This window comes from Uloborus diversus, chromosome 2 (genome assembly GCF_026930045.1).
Source record: "Uloborus diversus isolate 005 chromosome 2, Udiv.v.3.1, whole genome shotgun sequence".
Lineage (NCBI taxonomy): Eukaryota > Metazoa > Arthropoda > Arachnida > Araneae > Uloboridae > Uloborus > Uloborus diversus.
The window spans coordinates 165,249,358-165,276,772 of NC_072732.1; the positions used below are offsets into that span (position 1 = coordinate 165,249,358).

Genomic DNA, 27,415 nt, shown 5'->3' on the forward strand with positions numbered 1-27,415 from the left:
TGCAAACAAGACACGTAAGCGATAAAGCGATCAATTTCTCTGAAACACATGTATTGAATGAAATGGAAAGAACTTTGGAGCGAAATTCATTTTAGACACGTGATAATAAGATCGTTTATTTTTATTCCGCAGTTACGATATTTATTCCAGCAGTTAAGCTCATCTCACAAGCCAAACGTTTATAAAACGTCACGAAGAAATATTTTAAGTTATTATCTTCAAGATATCTTCTGTTTCCGATGTTGTTGCGTCTGAAACCTGGCAACAAGTTTTGATTGACGTTTTTTCCAAGTTGTGTGAAGTTCTTGACGTTTGTGTGTGTGCCAGTGTTTTCATTTCGAGTTCTTGTTCGCTGAATTCTTTTGTAATGTATATGCTGCATTTATGTTGTAAAGTTATAGAACAAGTGCGTGTTGTGTATGAATCGTATCTTTATATTATTTTTTAAACACGACAGATGTAGTTCATCAACTAGCTCTTTTTCACTTTCTTTTTATATATATATATATATATATATATATATATATATATATATATATATATATATATATATATATATATATATATAAAAGGATTTTTCGGATTTTTTCTTTGGATTTTTTTACTTTGTTGCCGCACCTAGTTTTCCGGTAAAACAATATTATACATAATACATGTATTGCAATTTCAGGAAAAAATTACCAAGCGCAAAGGCGGCGTATTTTCTATTCATCTATATGTGCATGTGCATGCATGAAAGTCCTCTTGTGCGATTATTATTTTTGAACACTTTATCTGTGTTATTTTTCTGCTCTCACAGTTATCTATAAATTAACATTAACTTAAAATTGCCTGCTTATGGGAGAATAGAACAAAACTCATAATTGTACTCATAATAAAAAATAAACCAAAATAAAACATTGGCTTCTGCGGGTTGCGTGCTGGGACAAAAAGCCATATTTTAAAAGAAGGGATTTAAAAACACAGGACCCTAGTAAGCGTTTTAAAAACATTAGTATGCTTTTTTGGAAATATCTTTCTATTTTTACAATAGAAAAAATAACATGTTAAACATGTGACTATGCTTCCGGACGGTAAATTTATGCAAATATTTCTTCACATTTAAAAAATATTTGTACTAGTATACCTGTAAAATTCGTAGTATCTGACCATAATCTCTGCATTTAACATTAATATAGTAAAATGTGAGTCACTGTTTTTCAAAAACAAATCTCATGGAGATAGGTGATAAAATATTAGAAGAAACTGTAAACATTTTGTTTACAATTCCAATTATCAGAGAGCAGATCATTTCACGCATTTAAATTCAGTATTGAGTTGGAATTTTTTGGAAGATGCAATTAAACTTTATTATGCAGGGTATCCGAAAAATCTTTGACACATTTAAAAATTCATAGAAAACCAACAAAATGTCGTATGAACTTGCGGTTTGCACCATTATACTTCACAGGGTCAAGAGTTTTTATGAAATCGAAAAAAAAAATGAAAAGGGGAAAAAAAAGAAGAAAAAAGACATTTCGCAGCCAGGGTGTCAGTATATGCTATGCTTGTAATTCTTCGTTTAGTAATTTTGATTCCTTTTTTGCGTTTTCCCATGTCAACAAAAACGATTTAAAAGTTCTTCTTTTTTTCCCCTTTTCATTTTTCTTCCGATGTCATAAAAACTCTTGAACCTGCGAAGTATTATGGTGCAAACCGCGAATTCATACGCCAATTTGTTGGTTTTCTACGATTTTTTTAAATGTGTGAAGGACTTTCCGGACACCCTGTATTTTGAGGTGCTTTAAGAGGATCTTGTTTTAGTTTTTTAAGTAGCTGTTGGACTGATAAGACGTTATGTGCGGATAGTTTTGTACGTACAACTTAAAAAAATGGATTGTTGAGTATCAGCACTCTCAGCAATGCTTTGCCTTGAGGGCTCATGCCATCAAGGCAAATGAATTAATACTCTCCTGCTTACGATGTTCCATGTCAACGATTGGTTAATACTTGCTTTAGGTTTCCGTAAAGTTCAATGGGCGGTAATTGCAGTTCTTGAAGAGCTCCGTGTTAAACCATTAGATTTCAGTCAGTAATGTTCGTAAAAGTATTTTTACATAACTTTTCAGCAAAGTTAAAAAGTATACCTACAATATTCCTTTTTTTACTCTGAAGCAGCTTTATAATATTATTACTATTTTAAATACGCTCTTTAGATAATATTACTGCAATTTTTGATATCTGATGTCAACAAAAAATGGCGTCTAATTAAATTTGAAAGCGCTGTTCTTTAGGTTTAATACGTTTTGAATGTGAAGACAAGGGTCTAAAAAATTAAATAAAAAATTAAAGTATCATGCTCGCGTGTATAGTAAATGAAAATCCTAACGGTTTTTTATTTTCTCTTTTTGTCTTGCGTTTGTAGTTTGCTGCTTTTCAAGTGCCTTTCTCTGACGTTAAAGAATTTCTAAAACATCATAGTAAAAATTCATATACCATAAAGATTTAAGTAACCAAGTATGCAGTGGCTCCCAAAAGTGTTCGTACACCTTGAAATTTTGTAGTAAAAACAAAATAACGCAAAACTGAATTCGAATATGAAGTCCATTTTTTTTCACACCATTCCTATGCCATTCTGAATAAAATCCAGTAGTTTTTTTTTTTTTTTTTTCAAAATATTGCCAGATTTTATTTTTGAAATTTGTCAAAAAGCGAAGAGAAAGAGAAAAAATACGCCACAAAGGTCATCGTACACTGAAATATTTTCGAATAAATTCATGATTAAAATTATCATAAGTGGTTTTTTATTATTTTTGCATTGTAATGACACTGTAAAGTCATTTTCCGTTAATTTTTTGTCTATTTATTCCCTAATATTCTGCTTATTTTAAAATGGCAGGTATGCGTAGAAAACAACAAACACGATTCGAAATTTGATTTTTTTCCCCTCACAGTAGCCATAAATTGGTTTGAAATGTCTCTAAACTGGGTAATTTATGTCATTCTATAGTGAAGTGCTTGAGAAAATTCTTTAAAGACAGGAATCGGATCGAAAACAAGGTAAGAAAAGGTCAACTGGCAAAGTTAACAATGCGTGATCGGAAGTTTACAGATAAAAAAATTAAGAAAAATACACATTTGAGTGCTCAAAAAGTTTCTGTAGAAATGAATGAAACATTTTACGTTTAATTTTCACCTAAAATTGTTCACCAAGTTCTCGGGTTAGCTGGATTAAATAGGACCTCTTCCCGCAGAAATTTTCTTGTTCGTGCGAAAAACAGTAAGCTTACGCTTTCCATCGTAATATCAATGACAAATAAGCTCAAAACGTTTTGAAACAACGCCTTACTTATAGATGAAAATAAATTCAACATTTTGGGTTAAATTGTTGTATAATTGTAAATAGAAGAAAAAATGAGGAATTTAATCTGAAGAACTTAGTTGGATCAGTTAATCAGGACGGTGAAGGTGTTCTAGTGTGAGGGTGCGTTACAGCATCAGGACTTAGAAATTTGGAATTTTTTGATGAAATAATGAATCATGCTGTTCATTCAAATCTTTTAAAAAACAATTTTAAACTATTATCCCAAAATTTGATAATCGGAAACAACTTTGTTTTTTATCGAGATAACGATCAGAAGCACACGTTTACGTTTGGTGCCTCAAAAATTGTCCTTAAGCTTAGAAATATCTCCTCAATCGCCAGATTTAAACTTAATGGAACATATTTGGATATATCTGGTAGCTAGATTACGAAAATACACCATTGAAACGAAAAGCGAACTAGAAGCAATAAGACTCGAAGTGCGGTTGAACTTTTACTCAGAAATTTCACAAGAAAAGAAAGAAAAAACAATGAAATCTATTCCCAGACGTGTAAAAGCTGTTGTTGATATTGCATGATATTCTACTAAATAAAAACTTTGTTAAAAGTTAGATTATTTACTAATTTTTTGACATTTTTTCAAAGTGTACGATGACTTTTGTGAGATAAAATTTCCGGCAATTTATAGTTTTTCATTTTTTAAAAATTATGTTTCGTTAAAAATTGTCATGTAGTTTTGTTAAAAATAGATCATAAATCTTATAATAAAATACCTATTTCGAAATATTAATTCTAACCAATGGATAATGGCCTATTTCATTGAAAGTCGTAGATGTACGAACACTTTTGTGAGATAAAATTTCCTGCAATTTAAAGTTTTTCATTTTTTAAAAATTATGTTTCGTTAAAAATTGTTATGTAGTTTTGTTAAAAATAGATCATAAATCTTATAATAAAAAAACCTATTTCGAAATATCAATTCTAACCAATGGATAATGGCCTATTTCATTGAAAGTCGTAGATGTACGAACACTTTTGAGAGCCACCAAAGTAAAGTACCAAATTTTACGAACTAGATGAAAAAACAAAATAAGTTATTACAGTACAACCTGTAAAGTTGATGAGCCTTGTTAGTTGACTACTTGTCTGAGTTTACCTCTTTTTAAAATCCAGAATCAGTCCTATATCAAAATCTATATATACCTCCATAAGTTGACCATCTGTCTAAAATGAGCACTATAAAGTACTGCACCGCAAGTGGTTAACTTGCACATGTTCCACTGTATTAATATTACTGTCAAAATTAATCAATAAAAATAAATAAAAATAAATAGACAACAAGTTCACGAAATTTAGGTGAAGTGGTGTAAACCATTGAAACAAATAAAGTCCTACGGTCCCAATTAATGGGGGAAGGGGGTAACTTAGCCGCACGCATTTTCCTCCGCTTGAAACGTCTACTTTCAAAATTTGGATTTTTACGATTTTGTTAAATAAGCTACTTTTTTTGTTGTTATTATTATTTGCTTTATTGAACTATGTGATATTCGTTGCTGGAATTTTATCCAGTTTCATAAGTTTTAAAATAAATTAAAAAAACGAAGTGCCGGCTACTGTAAATAAAACATTACTACTCACAAAGAAAAATATTGCTTGTGAGCGGGGAAAGGAAATTAAATGCTCTATTGGAAGTTACTACTGTGTATAAGTAGAGTACAACCCCATTTATTCGGTCTTCATTTATCCGGATATCTTGATTGTTCGGATCACATTTGTAACCTTTAAAAAAATTAAGTTCACAGGCAAAATTTTTAAATTATGATAGCAAGAACGTAACTATGAGTGCGCTAAACATTCAGTTTTATTTTGCGCTACCATGCTTTGTCCAAATACGCATATATGAACCAGAATACAATTAACCAACCCTTCATTAAGAAAGAATGTGAAAAAAAAAATTGATATTTTTAGTGTCTTGTTAGAAATTCTATGTTATAACTGAATGTGATTTTTGTCAAAATGGGGAGTAAGTTGAAGGGGCACTGTAAAAAAAAAATTTGTAATCTTACTCCATAAAAGCAGTGGCAGCTTAACTGCCTCCATAGCAATATAGTAACTCAAATGACAAAACTGGTGTAACGCTCATACGTTACACCGGTTTTATTAGTTAAGTTACTCTATTACTGAGGAGGAAGCTAGCCGCCGGAATAATGTTACACAAAATGCAAAATGCAGCCACCGTATTTACGGTGTAAGGTTACACATTTTTTTTTACAGTGCTTATTTAAAGCATTTGTTTTGATGATTACCCATACTACTTGGATTATCGAACGGTCTCTAGTCCAAGTTAGTCCGGATAAACGAGGTTGTACTGGGTACACAAAAGTGTGACAAAATGTTTATTATTTCAATTTAAGTAATTTTTGTTCTTTTTTTTAGGTAAGTACAGCTCTCTCACCGTTCTAAAACAATCGAAAACTTCAGTATAAAAATCGCCTTTTCAAGTATGTAAACTTGTTTTTTTTTTTTTAAGTATTGCTGTGTATTAACCTGATATTGCTACTTTACGACTTATGAATATTAAGAAACCTTTTCGCCTTATAGATGTTTAATTTATATAATCTAAAAGCAATTGTAAAAACAAGGCTAAAATTTTGACTTTCAGTTTTGTTAAATTGTTTTTTTCTTTCAAATATGTGGATAATATACAAAGCTTGGAGGCATTGAGGTAACGATTTCTGGCATCACCAAAAAATGTGTACAATGATGAATCACGGCCAGTGTAGAACAGTTTTGAAACATTGGAATTAAATATACACATTCATTTAATAATTTTTAATTTCGATTCTAATCGTAAAATTCAATAAAAATCGTAAAAATGTGCACTACTTTGTTATTGTCTTAACCTAGCATTTTTTTAAAAATAAGTAATCATGTTCTGTTAAATATGAACCAAAAAATCACGAGAAAAGGAGTATATGCAAATAGTAACTAACGAAGGGGTTTCCTGCTCATCCCTCTCCATTTGCGATGGAGTATTCTCTAAAATACGTTGGAGCACTCCCAAGAACATGACCCCTCAAACTGAAGTCAAAAGCCCTCCAAAATAGCCCCCCCCCCCTTAAAACTTCAATAGCGCATTCTACGCCATGAACCTACCCTCTCCTCTCGTGGGCACTGGGCACCATTAACTAGTAAAAGGCTTCCATTTTCCCATAAAACAGGTAGCTCTCTGGAGCTTAAGCGCGACATTGCGAAAGGCATTTAGTATACGGGGGCGCTGGATAAAGTCTTTTAGGTTAATTGTTTCTATTTTTATTTATATTTGGAAGCAGTTAAGAAAATATTATTACTTTTACTTCTGCTTTTAAGCCTTCAGATTTTGAATTTTAAAGCTGTAAATTACGATATGTACGTAAAGATGAATAAGAATCTTAGAAGTTAGACGATGTTCATATTAAAGATGTGTGATTATATGTGCTTAAGCATTGGTACATAAACTTCTTATTATAACTTTACTCGTAATGAAAAATAGAGGAATTTTACAAAATACTAAAATTTATTTCTAAAAAATTGATGCACGTATGAAACATGAATGTTTGGATCAACCCTCTTGAAGTTGTTTAGCTTTTTAACCGACTTCAAAAAGGAGGCGGTTATCAGTTCATACCGTATGTATGTTTTTTTTTTTTTTTTTTTGTTTGTTTGTTTGTCCACTCATAGCGTCTCACCTAGTGAACCGATTTCGATGATTCATTTTTTGATGAATAGGGGATGGCTTAACTTAGGTCCCATTAATTTGTTTAACCATATTTTTTCTTTACAAAAAAAGTTATGGGCAAAAAACAATAAATTTTATGCAATTTCCCTATTAAATGATATTGTAGCGAAGTTCGCACTTTTCATACGTGGATAACGGTGGCTCAGTGGTAGAATTCTCGCCTCTTACACGAGCGACCCGGGTTCAAATCCCGACTAGGACAAAGTGAATTTTACTAAAATTTCGTTTCTACTGTTTCCGGTATTTTCTCGAATGTTCTATTAATTTCTGTATCTTTCCAAGTCTGGAAAGTTCCAGCACTTTCTCAAGTTGTAGATAAGGAGATGTAACGTTCATTCGTGGTTCTGAATAAAGATCTCGAGTTGAGACTAACGAGTATTCGCTTCATTTGGCTTTCACATTGTCTTCGCTATCTTCATCTACGTGACAATATAAAACTCGTTGTTATAAAAGTTTGGTGCCATATAACATTAATAGTAATTGTAATGATCACGGGACGCGGGAGGGTCCCGCCCCGCCAAGGAAACCAAACGTCAGCAGCCAACAGAAGCAAATCCACCGCCAAAGACGAAAGAAAATAAAGCGACCAAGAACAAGATTACGCGACAGAACGAATTGGGGCTTTTTGGGTTTTTCACCCTTCTGTATCTCAGCCCCATGAAAACCCCCAGAGTTGATTTTTGGTACACTCAATCTCTAGTGGCCCCTGACGCCGTAAACCAAAATACAATCCCCTGGACCATCAGGGGAAGGAGGTATTAAAGTTATAAAATCGCTGTTCAAAAACATTTTCGCTTTCTTTGACAGGGCTACAGCCCAGACGAAAAAAGGAATCAAGCTGAAATTTCGCACACACATTTCTTGTGCCCTACTGATGTGCCTTTTGTGCCATTTGACCCCCTCCCCTTCCCCCCTCGTTTTTACCCCCAAAATTGTACCTTCCCGGGGTTCTATCACAGCCCCCCGGTGGGCTACGGTAATGATTTTTTGTATACATATTGTTGGGGGGCCATTGGGTACATGTACAAAAATTCAACCTCCAGGGACATCATGGGCCGGAGTAATTGAAGTTTGAAAATCACTAATTTTCCCTAAATTCTTACGTACCTTCTCTCAGCTCATAGGGTTTGTTTATCTCGGACTGCAATTGCAAGGTTAGAACAGATCTAACAGTTATTCCAAAGGTGTCTCAGGAAATGAAATTCAATCAAGACTAAAACATATACAACAGTTGCAACTAGACGGTAAATCGCGTATATCACAAATTTGCCACAGCGACTGAGCATGCGCGCAAACTTAGCTCATTGGGCTTTCTCTTTTCAGATTCCATGCTGTTTGTTTATACTTAAGCAGAGAAACAAATTAATGAATGATATTAGAATGCTGTCCTCCCCCCCCCCAAGTTTTGCCGATACGATATTTCATTCCCCCTGTTTTTCAGTTTTGATATATTTAAGGGGGGAAGAAATTTTAAATGTCGGCGTGAAACTGGGGTTAAACCATTAGAATATTTTGCGTGACATATTATATGAAACTGTACGTATATGAATACGACACATATGACTTTTGAATTGAAAGCGAAAAATAGCACTTTTTAATTGGTTTGCTTGTTTTCTAAATAAATTACTTTTAAATTAAAAAAAAAACCGCCTTCAAAAAATATTAAGTTTAAGTATAATTAAGTTTAAATTTGTAAAAGTGTAAATTTTAGAATTGTTTTTTTGTAAATTGTAATTTATGTTTCGCAATACGTGTCATGTAACTCGTGATAAAAGTCGCATGTTTCTTCACATGGCCCCACTAGATTAAAAATTCCACTAGAATGAATTTTATGTTTGCTTCAGAGAATCCTTAATTCAAAATTTTCATTATCATTACTCTTAATAATATATTTTTTTAGTACTTTCTTTAACTATAGGTAAAGAAAGTATATACCATTGTTATATGGACTTTGTTTATCAACGGGTTTTTTATTTAGAAGTTTGTGACGGAAATTGCATTAAGTTTATTGTTTTACCCTTAACTTTTCAATAAAGAACAAATAGGGTTAATCAAAGATTTGGAACCTAAGTTAGACCACCCTAAACAAAACCACCACTAAACAAAAAAAATGCATAAAAACCGGTTCACTAAGTGAGTCGATATACAAAGTTAATAAAGTACAAATCGATTTAGATGTAAGTATGACATTTGAAGAGTTCCCTCAATTTCATCAAACCTGAACTTGATTACCATTAGACCGCCGAGGAAGTAAAACCGTTTCAAACAAAAAAATTTTCTTTATCGGTACAGGTAGGGGTGTGCACAGAAATTTTGGAGCCCATCACAAATAACTTTTCCGGGCCCCTCTCCATACTGTTTACCCCTATATATCCCCCTTAGTTATAAAAATATTGGACCCCCTTCAGGCTCGGGCCCGGGCCAGCAGGTGTCCCTCCCCCCTCCCTGTGCACGCCCCTGGGTACAGGTGTCTTCGAGTATTTATGGAACATTGTACAAAGGAAAAACAAATCCGACGAGTTCAGAACCTCCTCCTTTTTTTGAAGCCTGCTAATTAATATAACCCTAATTTCAAATTTAACTTGTGACATCGTGAAATAGTAAATCTAGAATATTAGTCAAACTTCAGAAATCATACACAGTTATAATGTATATTATAAAAGAATATAAATTAAATCGTGGGGGAGGGGTGTTCTGTATTCAATTCCTCCTCAATTGAACACTAAATATGTTTAAAAACGGGAATATTAAATAAAGAACTTTATATTTTTTAGTTCCTAAATAAAGTTATTCGTTAATAAATAAAATATTAAGGTAATTGATTTAACTATTAAAGTAGCAAAATATATTTAATTTACTGCTTTGCAACGCAGTAATAAATAAATTAGTAACACCTGCAATAAAAAATTAACAGGCGGCACAGTGTTGCGAAAATTAATCATCCATAGGCCGCGAGAATTAAATATCGTTTAAGAGAAAGTCAAAACCTTAGGTGTGAAAATACACCGATCACAGCAAAACCACGTGACCGTGACGTATGAAATTTAAAGTCTTTTGGATTTCTCCGGGACCTCTTATCAGATCCAGACCAAATTACAATGGGACCATCTGGGAAGTATACCCTTCCAAACAAAAAAAAAAAAAAATCAAATCAGTCCAGTAGTGTTGGAATAATTCGAAAACATACATTAAAAGCCGCAATACGAAATCATAAACTCCTTTTTTGAAGTCGGTTAATTAATGAATTTTTCACAAACAACACATTATGAATTGAAAATATATGAAATACTGCTTTGCAGTAATTTGTTAGCAGACAAAATTTTTGCAATTAATTGAAGCAAGACTTTTAATGAGCTTAGTCACTATAGCTTAGTCCGCGCGATCATGCACAGTCGCTGTGGCAAATTTGGGATATCCGCGATTTGACGTCGAGTAGAGTTATATAGATCTTCTGACACATTAAAATTTAAAATATTTAATGGCTTTTTTGTTTTTTTGCTTGTTGATAACATGCGTTATTACATCTTTTTAATGAACTTTGAAACAAAACTTGGTATTAAACCAGAAAAATTCTTCCATCAAGAGAAAGATAAATCACCAAACAATTAAAATTACCCATAAAACGTAAAATAATCCACGATTTAAGAAAAAAAAGTCATTGAATAAAAAGTGAAAAACTAGATTAAAATAGCCCGCAAGCTGTAAAACATTTTTAGAAACCTTCATGAAAATGTTGAATAATCCGTCAAATAAAGAAACTAATAGAATTTATTGCGAAGTTGTAAAATACTCGAAAACAAAATAATTTAAAATAATAAAATAATAATTTAAAAAATCATTATTCAAGAAGTTTTCTTTACAACAGAGAGGATACAAGGATTGCACTAAAATTTAAACTGCACAATTCTCTCAAAAAGAACATAGAATCTTAATAGTCAGAAAATAACTTGACGTAAAATTAGGCTTGCTATTATTGTTCCTTAAAAACACAAAACAGGGTTGTTTCAATTGAACATTTTCTGACTTCAAGTTTTCAATTCTCCTCAGAAATATGGATAGATCCTTTAAATTATTTATCCTGTTTGGCGGGAAGCTTTTCGAAGTGAAGTGATTGCTTGGTGAGCAAAAATGCTTCCCGCCAAACAAGATACACAATTTAAAGGATCTATCCATATTTCTGAGGAGTTGAAGGTGGGAGGAGGTTCTAATGGAAGTAGGTGTGATGAAAGAGGAGAAGAGGGAGGATGATAGTTTGGCAGATACTTGGCGGGCAAACTAGATATCATAACTTTTTAAGGCTGATGGCTTTTGGGTTTAGGATATGTGTGTGTGAAGGCCTTTTTTGTATTAAAGGTTTTCTTGGCGGGGAAATTTTTACAACAGGGTTGTTTTTGATGAAATAATCTATACATATAATAAAATAAGATGTTTTTGTGTGTGTGTGTGTGTGGCGCGCATCCCGGGAAAACTGTAAGGCCTAGAAAGATGAAATTTGGTATACAGGTGTAGTTTTTGCTGAAGTTGTGCACCTCGGGCTTCGATTTTTGATATTTTAATTAGAAAAAAAGTTATTTAATGTTTTATGTGTTTTTTTGCACTTTTTAGTATTTTTCACCTTACAGACCCCGAACCAATTGCACCACACAAATGTTTTTTGTTCTATAGTGTAGGAAATTTAATTTTAAATATGGTGAATGAAAATTTTTTGAAGATACAGCAATTTTTGTATTTTTTATAAATTTTTGAAAAACCTTTATCTTTTATTTTTTTCTGGGTTTAATTTTTTTCGAAACCCATCCTGCAAAAAGTATTGAACCCTCAATTCTAAAAGTTTAGTTGGTAATAGTAAAAACATTCTTTCCCCTTCAGAAGAAAAAAGTTTTTAAAAATACGCAATAGTTTTTTTTTTTTTTAACGATTATTTTAATGGTAGAACACAACGCGAGCTGTTCGCTTGCCGGATGAGTTCCGAACTTACCTCATCACGTGATCCAACTGAAATCGTTTGCCTTTTCTTTACCTTTTTTTTAAAAAGTTTTTTATCTTATTGCAAGCGCTAATTTTTGAACACTACGGGGAACATAGAGCCTTTTTTTTTTTTTTTTTTTTTGTGGGCTATTTTGATTAAATAAAGCCCGCGATCTTTTGCATGATCTTTGTTTTTGTTACGGATTGGCGGTTAGGTTAGGTAGATACAGAGGTAGATAGAGGTTGAGTGGACAAAAAATGTTTTTGTTTTCGAATTAATACCTATTTAAAAAAAAAAAAAAAGATTGTACATTCAGGAGGTAGATATGCCTAGATCGTATAGCTTGATAGATAGACAAATATAAAGGTCGATATAGTAGATGGACAGCAAGAAAGAGGCATGCCCGTCATTTAAGGAATTTCAACGGGGTGTCAGTACCCCCCCCCCCACCATGACTTTGAAAGAACAATGTTTTCACATAAAAGTGGAAGTGCTTTTTGTTATTTTTCTACAAAATTTGCATGAAGAGTATACGTCGTTTGTTTCTCCCCCTCCTCCTCCTTTAAAAATATTCCAAACGACGGAACTAAAGAAAGATATAGAAAATATTTTATTCAAACTACGAATGATATAGATAGATATAGATTGATTGATACCTCCAAGAAATTTGTTTAAGCAGCCGCCGAAGGCGGCAACATCGGCGTAAAAAGGCGAATGATAATATTGATATCTAGAGAAACACATTGATTAATACCGTCGCTAAATTGTCTAGACAGCTGCCGAAGGCGGCAACCCTGGCGCAAAAAGGCGAATGGCGTAAAAAGGCGGACCAACTGGTCGCCGCAGGCGGCTAGTTTTGAATAAAGGATTTTCTAAAGCAATACAGTGATATAGGACCGAACTTCTTACTCGGTCACTTCTTACTTTTACTGAAATATCTACATTTACATTGAAAAGAATAAAATAAAAAAATTTTGAAAAAAAAAAAAAAAAAATAGAACCAACTTTAAAATTGCTCTAAAAAGTGAAAAATAATTTTATTCTTTAAACACCATCGATAATACTTTTAAACATAATTTTAGAAGTTGGCGCAAAAACAAAAAGTAAAATCCATTGTAACCATGCTTCGTTCATATTTTTATCAAAAAATCATCCAAAGTTAGGAACGAAACATGTATATCGTTACTCAAATATGCTGCCATCAATGCGTAATGCATGTGGTAGTGAAGAAACTGGACCTGGTTAAATTTATACTTGTAGTTGAGGTATGGCTGTGAATGATTTTATCGATCGTTTTTGCGCCAACTTCAAAAATTATGTTTAAAAGTATTATCGATGGTGTTTAAAGAATAAAATTATTTTTCACTTTTTAGAGCAATTTTGAAGTCGGTTCTATTTTTTTTTTCAAATTTTTTTTATTTTTTTTTTCGCTTCACATGAAAATTAATATTTATTAATCTGATAATTTTATATTTTATCACCCCATAACATTGCGCATTAAGCTTACCACAAGGTAAATGTAGCTTCGTCTCAACGGCTGATATGTTTTCTGAATCTGGAAGGGTTTGACAAACTGCAGCATAAAATCTTAGAGTCATTCCGAACGTTCCCTGTGTATTTCAGGTAATTTTAGAAATCTCATTACACTTAAGATCGACATTATACCTGATGCATTATACCTGATGATATTTTATTCCTGACATAAAAAAGATACAGACAACTTAAACAGCATCCACATTTTTTGCTTCCTTTTACAATAAAGGAAGTATTGTTGTTTTTTTTTTTTAGGAACCCCAGCACATTTTATTTGAGTCCAAAAGATTTGTCTGACTTTCTATCCATTTAACACGGCAGTTCCCAGTCTGCGCAGTCGTCATCTCGTGGTGGCTCCCCACCAGGGCCTTGCGGGGGTGCTTCCTCATTAGGAGTTTCTTCTTCGGGAGTTTCATCCGGAGTTTCTTCATTGGGAGTTTCATCGGGGGTTTCTTCATCGGGAGTTTCATCGGGGGTTTCTTCATCGGGAGTTTCATCGGGGGTTTCTTCATTATTGTCTTCATTCTCGGCTGGCGTAGTTGGCGTTGTTTCTTCATCTGCTGGAGGGGTAGTTTCTTCCTCAGCAGGGGGTGTTGTTCCTTCATCTGCAGGACCTGTTGTTCCTTCACGAGGAGCCGTTGTTTGGTCGGGCCCTGCTGTTGTAGCAGCTTGCTTTTGACAACGGTAAAGTTTAGATGGTGGTTTAGTTACACATTCAAGACTCTGTTGACAGGGACAGAACTGCAAGTACTTTCCGCCGTAAAACTCTTCAGCGAGTTGAGACTCAGGTGGACTGCATCGTTGTCCTGCAAATAAAAAAAAAGTTCAATACGGGGGGAAAGCACATATTTTCACGTAGAAAAATCAACTTAAGGAACCACAGTAGAAAGAGGTTTTTTTAAGTATTTCTTTTTCTTTAGCAATCTATGTGGCTGACCATGAGGTTTTGCAAAAATCTCAGCATGTACTTAAAATTTTGCTTACAGGGACGAAATTAGGATAAAAGAGTCAAGTGGTGTAGGTAAACACTTAGAATGTGGATGCCACTTTTGCAAACAGTAAGAGAAAACCCAACTCTTTTTTTAGGACTATAATGTTAGTTGTAACCCTGACATTTGTTGTCACGCTTTTTGATTTAGAAAAAAAACTACTACATTCAAGTTTTTATTATGTGAATTCTGCACATGTTTTACACAAAATGTTACCTGTTGCACTGATTCTTGCTTCGTCAATTCCGTTTCGTGTTGAAATGAACTGAAGTACATTTTGCAGCTCTAGATTTGTTTTTTTACGCTTACACTTTGAGTCAAACCGAAACGAATTTATTGTGGCAAATTATCCCCAGGTAGCGATCATTCTGCGGGAGTTAGAAAAGCAGTGCTATCTTTCAAACGTCTATGGATCAACCACTTGCTTGGTGAAAAGCTCAACATTATTTCGAAAAGTAGAGGTTCTTGTAGTTCTTAGTTGATGGATAAAATTTGACTCTCATCGGAAAATAAAACTTCCGAAAACGGCCGCCATTTCTTGCTTTAGTAGAAAAATGTAAATTCGAATTCAGTGAATCTTCATTGCATGCTAGTTAAATCCTTAATTCCATTGTACTGATTTGCTTATTGTATGCACACTTTCACATAAAAAATTCGTCATTAATTTAAAATGTCTAACTGCAAAATTGATTTTTTACTTTTGAGGAAATAAACTGCATATGAGTATAAAATCTTTGAATAATAGATCAGTCTGATACATTTACTGGTCGTGTTTTCGTGTATTTCGAGATGAACTTTGACATTAAACAAAAACTAGAAATATCGAAACTAAGTACTTTATACAGAGTTATTCATTTTAATGGTTTACTCGATATTTTTGACAAGAAAAAAAATTCGCTCAAAACATATATAAGCTCATGTAAACAAACTAATAAGACCCTCCCCCCATCCAAAAAAAATGAAATTTATAAAAATTCTAAACCTCTTAACTATAAAATATTGTTTCACACTACTTTCAAAAGTACCACTAGTTTTTAGTTAGATTAAAATAAAAAACGATGAACAAATTTGTAGATCTGTTGTAAAACATCCATCGCTTGAGTATGTAAAATGTTTAAAAAAAAAACGATTATTTTATCATTTGTTTCTAAAGTTTTTCTTTTGTAACTTTATTGTAGTTTGGAATTTTAAAAACATTGTTTCTTTTCTAGTAAATAAATCGAAAATTTGAAACAAAATATTTCCTTTTCTTTAACTGAAGTATGAAATGTAAACAATTTTCAGAAGTAAGGCTAGGCTAATTCATGTCAATTCAGAACTGTTTAGTCAGAAGGTCTTGCATAACAACTAAATTTACAATGTTCATGAAAAATATTTTGAAACTTCCATAACGCTATCCCAATTAATCCTGTTTAAAGCAATTAGTTATTCATAAACTTAATTTTATTTAGCTTTTCGCGTTGCTATACTTGTTTGTGTTTAAAGGATGTAAAAAATAAATAATTCATAATTTTATTTTATCTTTTGCAGTTTTTTGCCGTTGTGTTAATCTTTCTTAGGTTTTTCAGACTATTATCTCATAAAGAAATCAAAATAAAAAATAATTATCAAAATAAAATAAATTTTTAAAAACAGGTGGGTCAAAAGAAACTTAAATTTCATGAAAACAATTTCTAGACACAAAAATGAATGAGAAACTGAAAATAATGTAAAGAAAGTGAAGTTTAATATCGGTTAAAATTATACATCTGTCTCAATGTTCTTATATTTTATAAAGGATTGTTCAAATTCGAAAAAAGTTCGGTTAAGATGATGTTTTCTATGCTATCTCTAAATCATGTTTAATTTTTAGATAAATTTGAGCTACATTTTATTGAAATTTGAACGTTAAAGAACTCTTACTTTTTTTTGAAATAACTAAATATTTTATATCTGCTGAAAAATCAAGGTTTTCTTTGATGAAATTATATAAAAATAGCTTTTGAGTCGTAAAATGTACGTGACAGCTTTTGAATAATTAATTATAAGATTTTTGACGCCAGTTTCCCTAAGATGGAGGCCTCTGTGCTCTCTTTAATGCAAAATTGCACAAGAAATTTTATTTTGCCGAGGGAATTCTAAGCCAAACGAATACCCAAGGGATCTTTTACAACCCGCATAATCATCCGACATGTGCACTGATGATTTTCTGCATTTCGAATACCATCAGCGACTGGCTACCTCAGGTAGGCCAGAACCCGGGTCCAAGGCGTAGAAGGTCAGCGCCTTACCATCACACCGCCGGCTGGCTCTAGTATTCAAATATATCTGATGTACAAATAAGTTTTAAAGGATTTTCAAGAGATGGCCTCACTGGTAATAAATCGAAACGGACAGTGTTGCAACTAACTTCATTTTATAATGTCATTGTTGCGCTTTCATTTTCAGTATGTGACATTTCGCTGAATTGGGAACAACATATTTTTTTGTGCTCTGAATATGTCAACTTTTGTGCCAACAAAACACAATTAGCGCGAACGTTTACTCTTCATTTGAAGAAAAGTGCGGCTGAAGACTATCAAATGCTGCAAGAAGCTTACGGGGAACATGCTTCATCGATTTCCACAGATATGTTTTGGCATAGACGTTTTAGAAATGGGGATTTTCATACCAAAGACAAAGAGCTCGATGGACAGCTACAAAATTTTGAAGGTACCGAATTGGAGGCTATATTGGATGCAGACTGGTGCCAAACAACTTAACCCCGAACTCAATTGATGCGTTTGAGCCGAGCACCGCGGGAAAAACGGCCATAATATAAGGCGAGACACGACAAGATGACTTCGTAACATGATAAAGCTCGGCCACATCTTGCGCCACCGGTCAAAACATAACTCGAAACCCTGAAATGGGTTATCCCACCCCACCCGCTTTATAGCCTAGACATTGCCCCTTTCGACTACTATTTGTTTTCGTCGATGACACATGCTCTTGAGAATCAGTAATTCTGCTGTTTTGAAGAAGTTCAAAATTGAATCGATTCGTGGATTGCTTCAAAAGACGCATTGTTTTTTCGAGTAGGAATGTGAAAATTGCCAGAAAGATGTGAACAGGTAGTGGCGAACGATGAAATATACTTCGAAAACTGAACTGACACCATTTTTTCACAATAAAGCGTCAAACTTGAAACAAAAATCCTTTAAAACTTATTTGTACACCAGATAGCATAATATAGTTGTCATAAAATATACCTCAACTACCTACCAATCCAAAAAAAAAGTGTTTGAAACGCTATTTCACTCTTATTTTAAAATAGTTTCTGCATATAGTACTTGCAGTGAAAAACCACCCCCAAAATTATTATTTGCTGAGTTTTTATTGTAATATGATTGCATGCAATATGATATACGTTGTTGCGGACATTAGCATTGGAGTTCTACTTTTTTATTATTTCATCGCAAAGTTATAATTATCTGAATACAACACTCACTCTCTCTCCTGAGCTTTACGCAAACTCCTTTTCTTGAAGCTGCTAACGCCGACAAAGCTACGCAGCATTCATCGTCTTTGCAGTCTGATGCTTTTTCACATAGTGGTGTGGCTGTAGCCAAGGCCTGCAATAAACACATATTTCTCACTTTCGGTACCATATCGGATTTTGAAGTTTTTGCAAGCGAAATATTGTGACAACTGTATATTTTTTCATTCATTAATGTAGGGGTTTCCAAACTTTTCCGATTCGCTGGACCCTTTTGAAGAATATTTTAGGAGGGAACTCCTAAATCGTCGACAGCATTATTCATCCATTATTATTATTTGGAATCATGTTTTAAATAATTGAATATAAGATGTAGAATATCATGCAAAATGTATTACTACACATCGTCCCTCAGAGCAAGAGTAAGATATCTAATCTCAGAAATAACACTAAGATATCTTATTGTTGCTTTAAGGGTTGCTACTGATGTTCTTTTTTCGAAAAAAATGTGTTTACCATAATCTTTTTAATTTTTAATAATTTGCTTAAGTAAATATTTGAAATTATAGCTATTTTCATTGCTCTTAAAATTAATTAATGAAGTCGATTCCCTACTTCCCGGCTCATTCCAGGCCAATTTTGCGCTGCTTAACTACAGCCAAACAAATCCATAAATTCATGAAATACACCGCCAGCTCAGTCAATTCAAGCCGAGAACAGCAGTTTCGCGCTTATTAGCACTCATCAGCGCGGCATAGGAGTGACACAGCTGGAGGTGGAAAACCTCTTAAGGAACCCAAAAGTTCCAAACAAACTGGTAGCTAATACACAATTAGTATTGACCAGACGAGTGACCGAAGCAATGGTTCGGTTCAACTCGAATATTGAAGGCAAGGCAGGTATATTCAGTAAGTTACCGCCCTATAGCCAGAGCTAAGGCTGGAATTGACTGAGATGGCGGTGTATTTCATGTATTTTCCCTTAGCCCTAGCTATAGGGCGGTAACTTACTGAATAGATCCATAAATTGTTCGTGCCCAAAACTCTTTTTAGCATGATACCTACCCACCTAAAATGCTAGTCTGCATCCGCTCCTGACCCTAGTCTGTCTCTATTATACTCATTTCCATATTGAATCCATGGATACTTCGCTTGGACCCGCTGCCTCTTCCTGCGGTACCCCGGAGTGCCGGGGCACCCAGTTTGGGAACCTCTGCATTAATTTATAGACGAAATATCTCGTTTCTATCGTATTAATTCAATTAGTTATATTAGTCTATATTAGATAATGTTTCAAATACATAATGTTCAAGAAGAATTGCACTGCGTTTATTATTTTTTATGTTCAGTAAAACCGTAACCGAAGTGTTTGGGCCGGAGTTACTTTCGGTAAATGGAAAATTACAAATAATAGAGAGAACACATAAAAATGATGTTAGAAGACATTCAGAAACTTTAAATGTAGAAGAAATAACCACTAAATCTAACATTTTAAATTATGTTATATAATTATAGACAAAAAGTTCGTTTAATAAGTGTCACAGAAATGCAATGTAAAGATAAGAGATAATATAGTAAACTATAATCTTTATATTGTATTATTTACCACAGTTAACTTAATGTTTCGTTCTTTAACTCTGATTATGAATTTACGCAGCAAAATAAATACTAAATACAGAAAATAGTTTACTTTCAGACTTGATCACTTTCGAATAAAATAGCATTTTAAAAAAATGGAATTATTTCTAGTGTTCTAAAAATATATTGGTTGGTTTAAAAAAAACGAGCTGATGTGCATCACATGACATCCTTTTACTCCAATTTAATGTCATTTCCCCATTCCTGGCAGTTTTAATGTGATTCAATAGTTTACTCTCTAAATATCACCAAAAGTGGCCAAATTAAAATCTGATTTTTTTAAAAAAAATCGCCAAATTTGTCACCAAGTTGGTGACAAAACTTGGCGACCAAAAGACTAGCGATATATCGCCAAGTATCTCACAAATTATAACACCACTTGAGTTCACATCGAAATTAACAATTATTTCCCCCCAAAATGAGGCAAAAGACTACTTTAGAAACACCCGAATGCAACCAAAAAGGGAGGTGCACAACTAGACCCCACTAGGAGTCTACGTACCAAATTTCAACTTTCTAACACATGCCGTTCTTGAGTTATGCAACATACATGCGCACGTACGCACGTACACGCATACATACGTACATACAGACGTCACGAGAAAATTCGTTGTAATGAACTCGGGAATCGTCATTACGGATATTTCGCGTGTCTGGTCGAGTCGAAAAAAAAGCTCAGTATTCAATCGAGGGTGAGTAAAATGAAAGTTAAGGTCGATTTTTGAGTGAAAATTTTTTCACGAATACAATGCTTCCTTTTTTTGTGAAAGGAAGTAAAAAGGAAGAAAATAATAGAAGTGCACGGATAATTCAATGCCGGTTAAAAGAGCCTCTTACCTGAAGTGTTACTGCTTACATCCAAAAAATAACTAAAGAATGAAATTAGACAAAATAAGAAAAATAATAAAAATAAATTACGAGGAAACAAACTTTGATTAAACAACGTACAAGTTAAACGAGTTTCGAATAATAAGGAATCAACTGTAATATGTAATATTAAGGTAACGAAATTTGAGTTAAGATCTCTATTTGTGTAGATAATGTTTTAAATGTAATTGTTTTTACCTGGATTAGTATCATTACCCATAAAATTGGATACTAAACTGTTGTCATTAAAGCATAAATAAAAAACTAAACGAATAAATATAATGACACTTTTGCTAAATTCTGTTAAAATGAAAGAATTCTCAATTTGTACTAAAAGTTATGAGAGAATGAGATAATATTTTTTAGAAATTTATTTTTTAAAAAATGGAGGGAAAAGTACATTACCAGGAAGGCCACGAAGCAAATGATGATTTCCTTCATTGCAGTGATTGCTTCACAAAATCTGAACCCTCTCTTCTGCAGTTCCTTATATAAATTCGCTTGATAACAGGTGTGATTTAGAAGGTTAATTCCGACATTTTATCGACACCTCTTGCGAAAATCATATTTCGTTGTTTTATAGAAAATTTAGATTAGAAACTGCTAGAATTTGTGGGAAAAAATGATCTGTTTCATCGCTTTGATTTCGGACAAGAGTAAAAAAAAAATGAAGTAAATTTAACTAAAACCAGACTAGCGAAAAAGAGCGAAAATAGTATGATACGGACTAAGAAGGAAGTAGTATTTCAGGCAGGGGGGGAAAAATACTTTCGCGACACTAGTTTTTAGAGGTATTACAATACAGCAAATATTCAGGAAATAATCCATTTTCGCTATGACTTAGTTCATACCGTATGCACTTACTCTTTTTATTATTATTATTATTATTATTATTATTATTATTATTATTATTATTATTATTATTATTTTTGAATTTTTTAAAATTCTTTTTGAAGAAATATATTTGATCTGTGACTACTTTTTCAAGCATTTTTTTTACTTTGCAATTGGTTCGTTCATGCTATTTGAAATATGTATCGCTAAGAGAACTACTCAGTATGGTGAAGCATTTTATTCCAAATAGCCTATGTCTTAAGCAACAAGTTACCGTCCATAAGCCTGGGCTAAGGCAGTAGTACTAAGTGCAATATACCGACAACAACCGTTGAATGAAAACATGACACACAGGCGTATAGTGGAAACGATAAAATTTTCTTCTTTATATTTCAAGTAAATAGGGGAGCGTGGGGCACAGTGGAACTTGGGGTAAAGTGAGACAAAGCTATTTTTCGGATTTTTTAGTTATAATCAATAAACAATGCTAGGTACCTATGAAACTGCAGCGATTGGCCGGATGGATTCTGAAGTTGTTTTTTCTGTTTGCAATCAAATGTTCGTTATTTTTCTGACTTTAGATAAGCATTTTTTTTTTTTTTTTGACTCTCGCATGCATCATCTTATATCATTTTTTTTATGAATAAAAGTTAGCTATTTCATCACTTTCTTCGTTCTAATTATGTCGTTATTGATCATTCAAAAAAATTAGGATAGGCTTTAAAAGAACTCCTTAAAATGTTGAATTAGAAGAAAAAGTCAGATTGGTGTATAGTCGCATTTGAGGCAAGATGAGACTGTTCCACTGTGCCTCATCTTGAATTCTGATTTGAAAGGGATGTTTTTTTTTTTTTTTTTACATTTATTTTATAATCTAAGAGTTTAAGTTTTCTGTTTATTTATTTTACACAGGTATTTTTACCTCATCAAAAATGCGAATTCAACCACGTATGGCAAACACATTTACATTTTCTGACGATTCAACGAAAAATTCATTAGTAACTAACCTTTTGGCTCCAATTGACATTTCAGGTGAAGTATATCATAATAATCTGTATAAAATAGATAGAACTGATACAAACGAGCCTTCTTGCTCCAATGTAGCAGTGAGTGTTTTTTTTTTTTTTTTTTTTTTATGTTCTTGCAGTTTTAGAGAATATCCAAAGAACAAATAGAAAAGCGGTTAAGTAATTAAGAAAGAGCATAAAAAGAGTAAAAGTATCCTTGCAAATTTTGAGCAGAAGAAAACACAAAACTAGAGAAATGAAAAAAAGTCATCATCATCATCTCCAAAGATTAGGCAATATGCCTGTTCCGGCCTCGTTGATCCATCCAGCCTTAGGGAATATTGTACTCGATATGCATTGTACATGACTTTTCCACTTGGTGCGGTATTCCTTCACTCTGTCACGTAAGCTAAATATCTCTGATTATTTTCTAATATCTTCATCGTGTATTTTGTCAGCAATTGTGCACCCCTTTATTGATCGGAGGTAACTCATTAGCATAGATTCTGATAGTTTTCTAACTCTACTAGCGGTAACCGCACGGCTTTGCCCGTAGTAGAAATTAAAAAGCCTTTTGTTTGCCTGTATATTTACAAACAAAGGGTGATGAATATTTCGCCAATTTGCTACGCCCACGTTATGATAATTTGTTCGTACACGTTATGATAATTTACTCGATCACGTTGTGATAATTTGCTAGATAAAAGGTTCTTAAAATTTAATAGGAAAAGAACAAAGTCAAATTTTCGAAAAATCACTTTGAGATGCTCTCACTCCTATGCTACGAACTAAATCTGCCAAGTTTCAGGAAAATTGGTCTAGGCGCTATGCGCACAATAGACATACAGAGATCCAGACACATAGACATTCAGGGATACATAATTTCAGCTTTATAATAAGAAATAAAAGTTTTAATTAGTTTGCTGTATAATTTATAAGCATTGTTTAGTAAGCAAATACCTCTATAATTTGTGCAGGAATTTCTATCTCCTTTCTTAATTATAGAAATGACATTAGCAGTTTTCCAATCCTTGGGGATAACATATGTCTTCGTACACATGTTAAGAAATTGTAGTAGTCTTGTCAACAGTTTATAAAAATGTGTCACAAATATAGAAATTATGTTTAAAATAATTTGACACAACAGATAAGGTAAAAGAAATTAAATGGGGGGTTTGTTGACATGTGCGAAAATCTAACTTCTTGGTTTAAAGAGCAGTGGAATACTTGAAGGGGAAATAGTTTTCACAGAATTTGGCATTAAACAGAAATATTGTTATATGGAAATCTTCTAAAGGCAGCTGATATGGATGGAAACTTGTATGCACAATAGTAAAACAACTTTGAATATTTTCATTTGACGATGTGTATCATGTGCTGCATCCGTTCCGAATTAAAATATTAAATTGTTGTTAACAGCTCCTACGAAAAGAAATGGTATTAAAAGGAATGTATCTTTTTTGTGGTTTGAGAGTTAAATTTTTATTTAGATTCACGATGGAACTTGAATCTTTTCTAAAAATTATGATTATGGTTTAGTTTTGGTTTTAAGCATTAAACTTAGTATGTTTTTCAACCCTATATGCTGTCTCTCTGTGCCTTATATTCTGTCTCACTGTACTCCATGCTTTTGGTAGAGTGAGGCAAGTTTTATGCTTCCTTTTTTTATCTTCTGTCAAAAACTTAAAGTAAAATTAAAAAATTTTGTGTGTCAAAAGATTGTTATACTTAAGCCGCTTTACAAATCCACATTTACATTTTTCTTAGAGAATCAAAGTTTGAAACTTCTTGAATTTTATATTTTTCGTCTCACTGGGCCCCGATTTGGCGTGCTCTGATTTTTTTTTCAACACTTATGAAGGAATTCTCTCTTAATTCACCCATTTAGCGATAAACTATTAAGCACTAGTTCATATTGAGAGCCAAGTGTTTAAAAAAAAATTCCGATTTTCGGGCATCAAAACTGTTCTCTTCTGTAAAATATTTTGATTTTCCTACGTTCTTGGATCAATTCACATAAAAAACAAACAGAACCAGTTCCTATCGAGATCTCTTATGCGTGAACTAATGCATCTTAGCATTAGTTACAAGGAAAATGGTTAATTGTTCTTCAACTTGCATAAAATTACTTTCAAGAAAAATTAGCACTTAATCTTAGTGTGTCCATCCAAAGTGCTTGTGGGTCATTCTCCAGAAAACGTAATTTTTAAACACAAATGTTTTTCAATTTCGAAATCTTTTGCTTTCTTTCTTTTCTTTTTTTTCATTATCACATGAAAGTGTTACCTACTAGAAGTAACCATAAACAATGACCCAGATAAGTTCCAATTATCTTACTCATAAACAAAAAAAACTTAAAACTTTTAATGTTTCAAAATCGAGGCCAATTTAATATCAAAGTAGTAATTTTGTTAATTGTGCAAACAATGAGCTATTTTAATGATTAGTGGGAATATAATATTAAGCTCTCGTAATTAAAATACGGCTTAGTTAGTAGTTTCAAAAATGTATGTAAAAAATATTTAGTAAATTTGAGGAGGTACTGGCAATTTATAATTTTGGTAAAATGCATATTATTGATCTATTTCCCCTCTATCATTTATTTTCACCTCAGAAATAATGACATTGATTAGGTCTGTCACGGAGGTGAAATTCACCGAGGTGAGAATCTTTCTATTAATATAGGCCTAATAGATACATGTTTTATGGATTTTTTTTCCTCGTCAATACACTCTGCACATGTAAGCATATGAAAACATGTTCACTTCTTTTTTTACATTAATTTACATCCCTGAAATTCAAGTTCACGGAGGTGAAAAGTTAGAATAACCACACTAAACTTTTAAAGCAAAATCTGTCTTCTTGCTTTTAGACAAAAAATCTCACAACTTCATATATGGCTAAAAATAAACAAGGGTGCTCCCCTGTATCATGGAAAATAAAATTTGATGTCATTACTGCCACGAGTTAATAAGGAATGGCATTTTGTATTTAGGTAACGATGGTGAGAATTTATTGTGTGACATGACTTCTTATCCTACTAAAACGAACTAAAACACGATATTAAAAAATTAAATATACTTAAACAATTAGTATTTGAGACACTTGTGAAAGAAATAATCAATAAATAAGTATATACTTTTAATTAAACAAGTTATTAAGCAACATAAACTGCCACACAAGGTGTGTGACAAGCCACGGAGATGAGAATTCACATGTTGTGAACCAAAAATATACTAAAATAAAAATTATTATTAAAAAATTGTCTGCTGGTTTAAATAGATATATTTTTGATGAAATGAAAAGTCATTGTTAAATTAATTGTTCCTTAAAATTTTTCCTGTAAAAAGGCGTGTGACAGAAAAGTTACTTTTTGAAGAATGACGAATTTTGAAAATTTATCAGTTATGCTTTATAACGAGAAAATTGTTTAATTACACAACTAATTGAGTTATAACGAGACTAATTGAACTAATTTGCAACTGATTGAAGCTGTTTTCAAGACTAATATAGCTTTTTACCGACGAACGACAACTGCAGTAAACCTATTAGGGTTACACAAGTTTTAATGACTAAATATCCTGAATTTTTTTTTATAATTCTCTCAAAACTCTGAGTGCTATCTGGAGAATCTAACATGTTCAACCTCTAGATTATCTTTAACGGCATTTTAAATTAAATATGATTGAGATTAAGACACATATAGACAAATGTAGAGCTCAAGCAGCAGCCATGATTTTATTTTCTACACCAGCTCGTTTTTCTTATGCGAAAATATTTATTTGACTCCTTGTCCATTTAACAAGGCAGTTCCCAATCTTCGCAGTCATCATCTCGAGGCTTATCTCCACCAGGACCTTGCGCGGGAGCCCCTTCTTCAGTTGTGGTCAAATCTGGGGGAGCCGTTGTTTCTGGCGGAGCCGGTGTTTCTGGGTTGTCCGTTCCAGGAGGCGTTGTTACTTCATCAGGAACTGTTGTTTGGTCAGGTCCTGTCGTTGTAGCATCTTCCTTTTGACAACGGTAAACCTTCTTCACGTCCATGAACTATAAGATTCATAGAAGAATATTAGGGGAATGTGGGGCAAGGTGAAAGGGTTAAGATGACTGAGTTTTTTCAAAGTTTTCAAATCGGAAATTTGTTTGGAAAATTACAGTACATAAAGAAATAACATTATACTTTATAATAAACTTGCGTTGAAACATCATTTTTTATTTTTGGAATAAATTGGAGTCTTCAAAAAAATGTGGAAAATTTTAATTTTTTTTTTCATGGGTAAAGTGAAAAATAAAATATTTGTCTAATGAAATGTTTTTTATTCGACTATAAAACATATTTTTGATCAAAAGAATAAATAAACAATAAGTTGAATGAATAGGTAAAACGATATTGAAACAGTAATGAATAGTTAAATGAATAAATCAATTAATATAAGAAAAATAAATGAGCGAATGAAAGAATGAATAAATAAGAAAATAAGTGAATGAATGAATAAGTAAGTGAATTACTAAGTGCAGGATTGTAAATAAATTAATTAATAAATAAAAAAGTGAATGATTTGTATTAAATGATTAAGTATGTAAATGAAACAAACTATTTCATTTTGCCCCATCCACTTTGCCCCGTACGTACTTGACTAATTGTGTAATTTATTTAAAATACAAATAAGCTCAATATTAACTAAATTTTTATTGCATTGAATATTAGGAGGTCTCAATTAATATTTAAAATGCTAACAACAAGAACTTTATCACTTTTAGCAACAAAAATAATTTTTGACTTACAACAAAATATTACAATATGATTTTCTTTTTAAAAAAAATTGCCTGTATTTTTAAATGCTTTAATCTTCGGCGGTATTTTTCTCTTGGCTGGAATAGAGTACATATGCTACTATATAGCCAAAATAATACCAGATAGGTGGAGCTAAAAGCAGAATAAATATTTCAAAACACTTCACTTTGCCCCATGTTCCGCTACATTGTTTACATGGCAAAATTTTTTAATGCATTGAATCCATTCCACGATTCCACGAAAAAGCC

At 32.7% G+C, this 27,415-nt stretch overlaps 2 protein-coding genes across 2 annotated transcripts in view; one reads left to right on the forward strand and one right to left on the reverse strand.

The window, feature by feature from the left end:
- The window catches only part of LOC129216644 (voltage-dependent calcium channel subunit alpha-2/delta-3-like), a 476,626-nt gene that overhangs the window by 170,426 nt on the left and 278,785 nt on the right, over positions 1 to 27,415 (forward strand). The gene's annotated exons all lie outside the window — the stretch shown is intronic.
- Positions 13,711 to 20,993, reverse strand: LOC129216123 (fibrous sheath CABYR-binding protein-like). The gene is made up of 3 exons (XM_054850279.1): positions 20,940 to 20,993; positions 18,043 to 18,166; positions 13,711 to 14,390 (listed from the first exon to the last, which is right to left on the reverse strand). Exons 1-3 carry the CDS (start codon positions 20,973 to 20,975, stop codon positions 13,894 to 13,896), a joined length of 657 nt encoding a protein of 218 aa, XP_054706254.1. The 5' UTR covers positions 20,976 to 20,993; the 3' UTR covers positions 13,711 to 13,893.

Bases quoted from the DNA above. Each gene is read 5' to 3' on its own strand.
- LOC129216123 (XM_054850279.1), bottom strand. From the start codon at position 20,975: ATGAAGGAAATCATCATTTGCTTCGTGGCCTTCCTG. The intron at 18,167-20,939 runs GTAATGTACTTT...TGTTTATTGCAG, and splicing joins TTTGCTTCGTGGCCTTCCTG to GCCTTGGCTACAGCCACACC. The intron at 14,391-18,042 runs GTGAGTGTTGTA...TTTTATTTGCAG, and splicing joins CGTAAAGCTCAGGAGAGAGA to GACAACGATGCAGTCCACCT.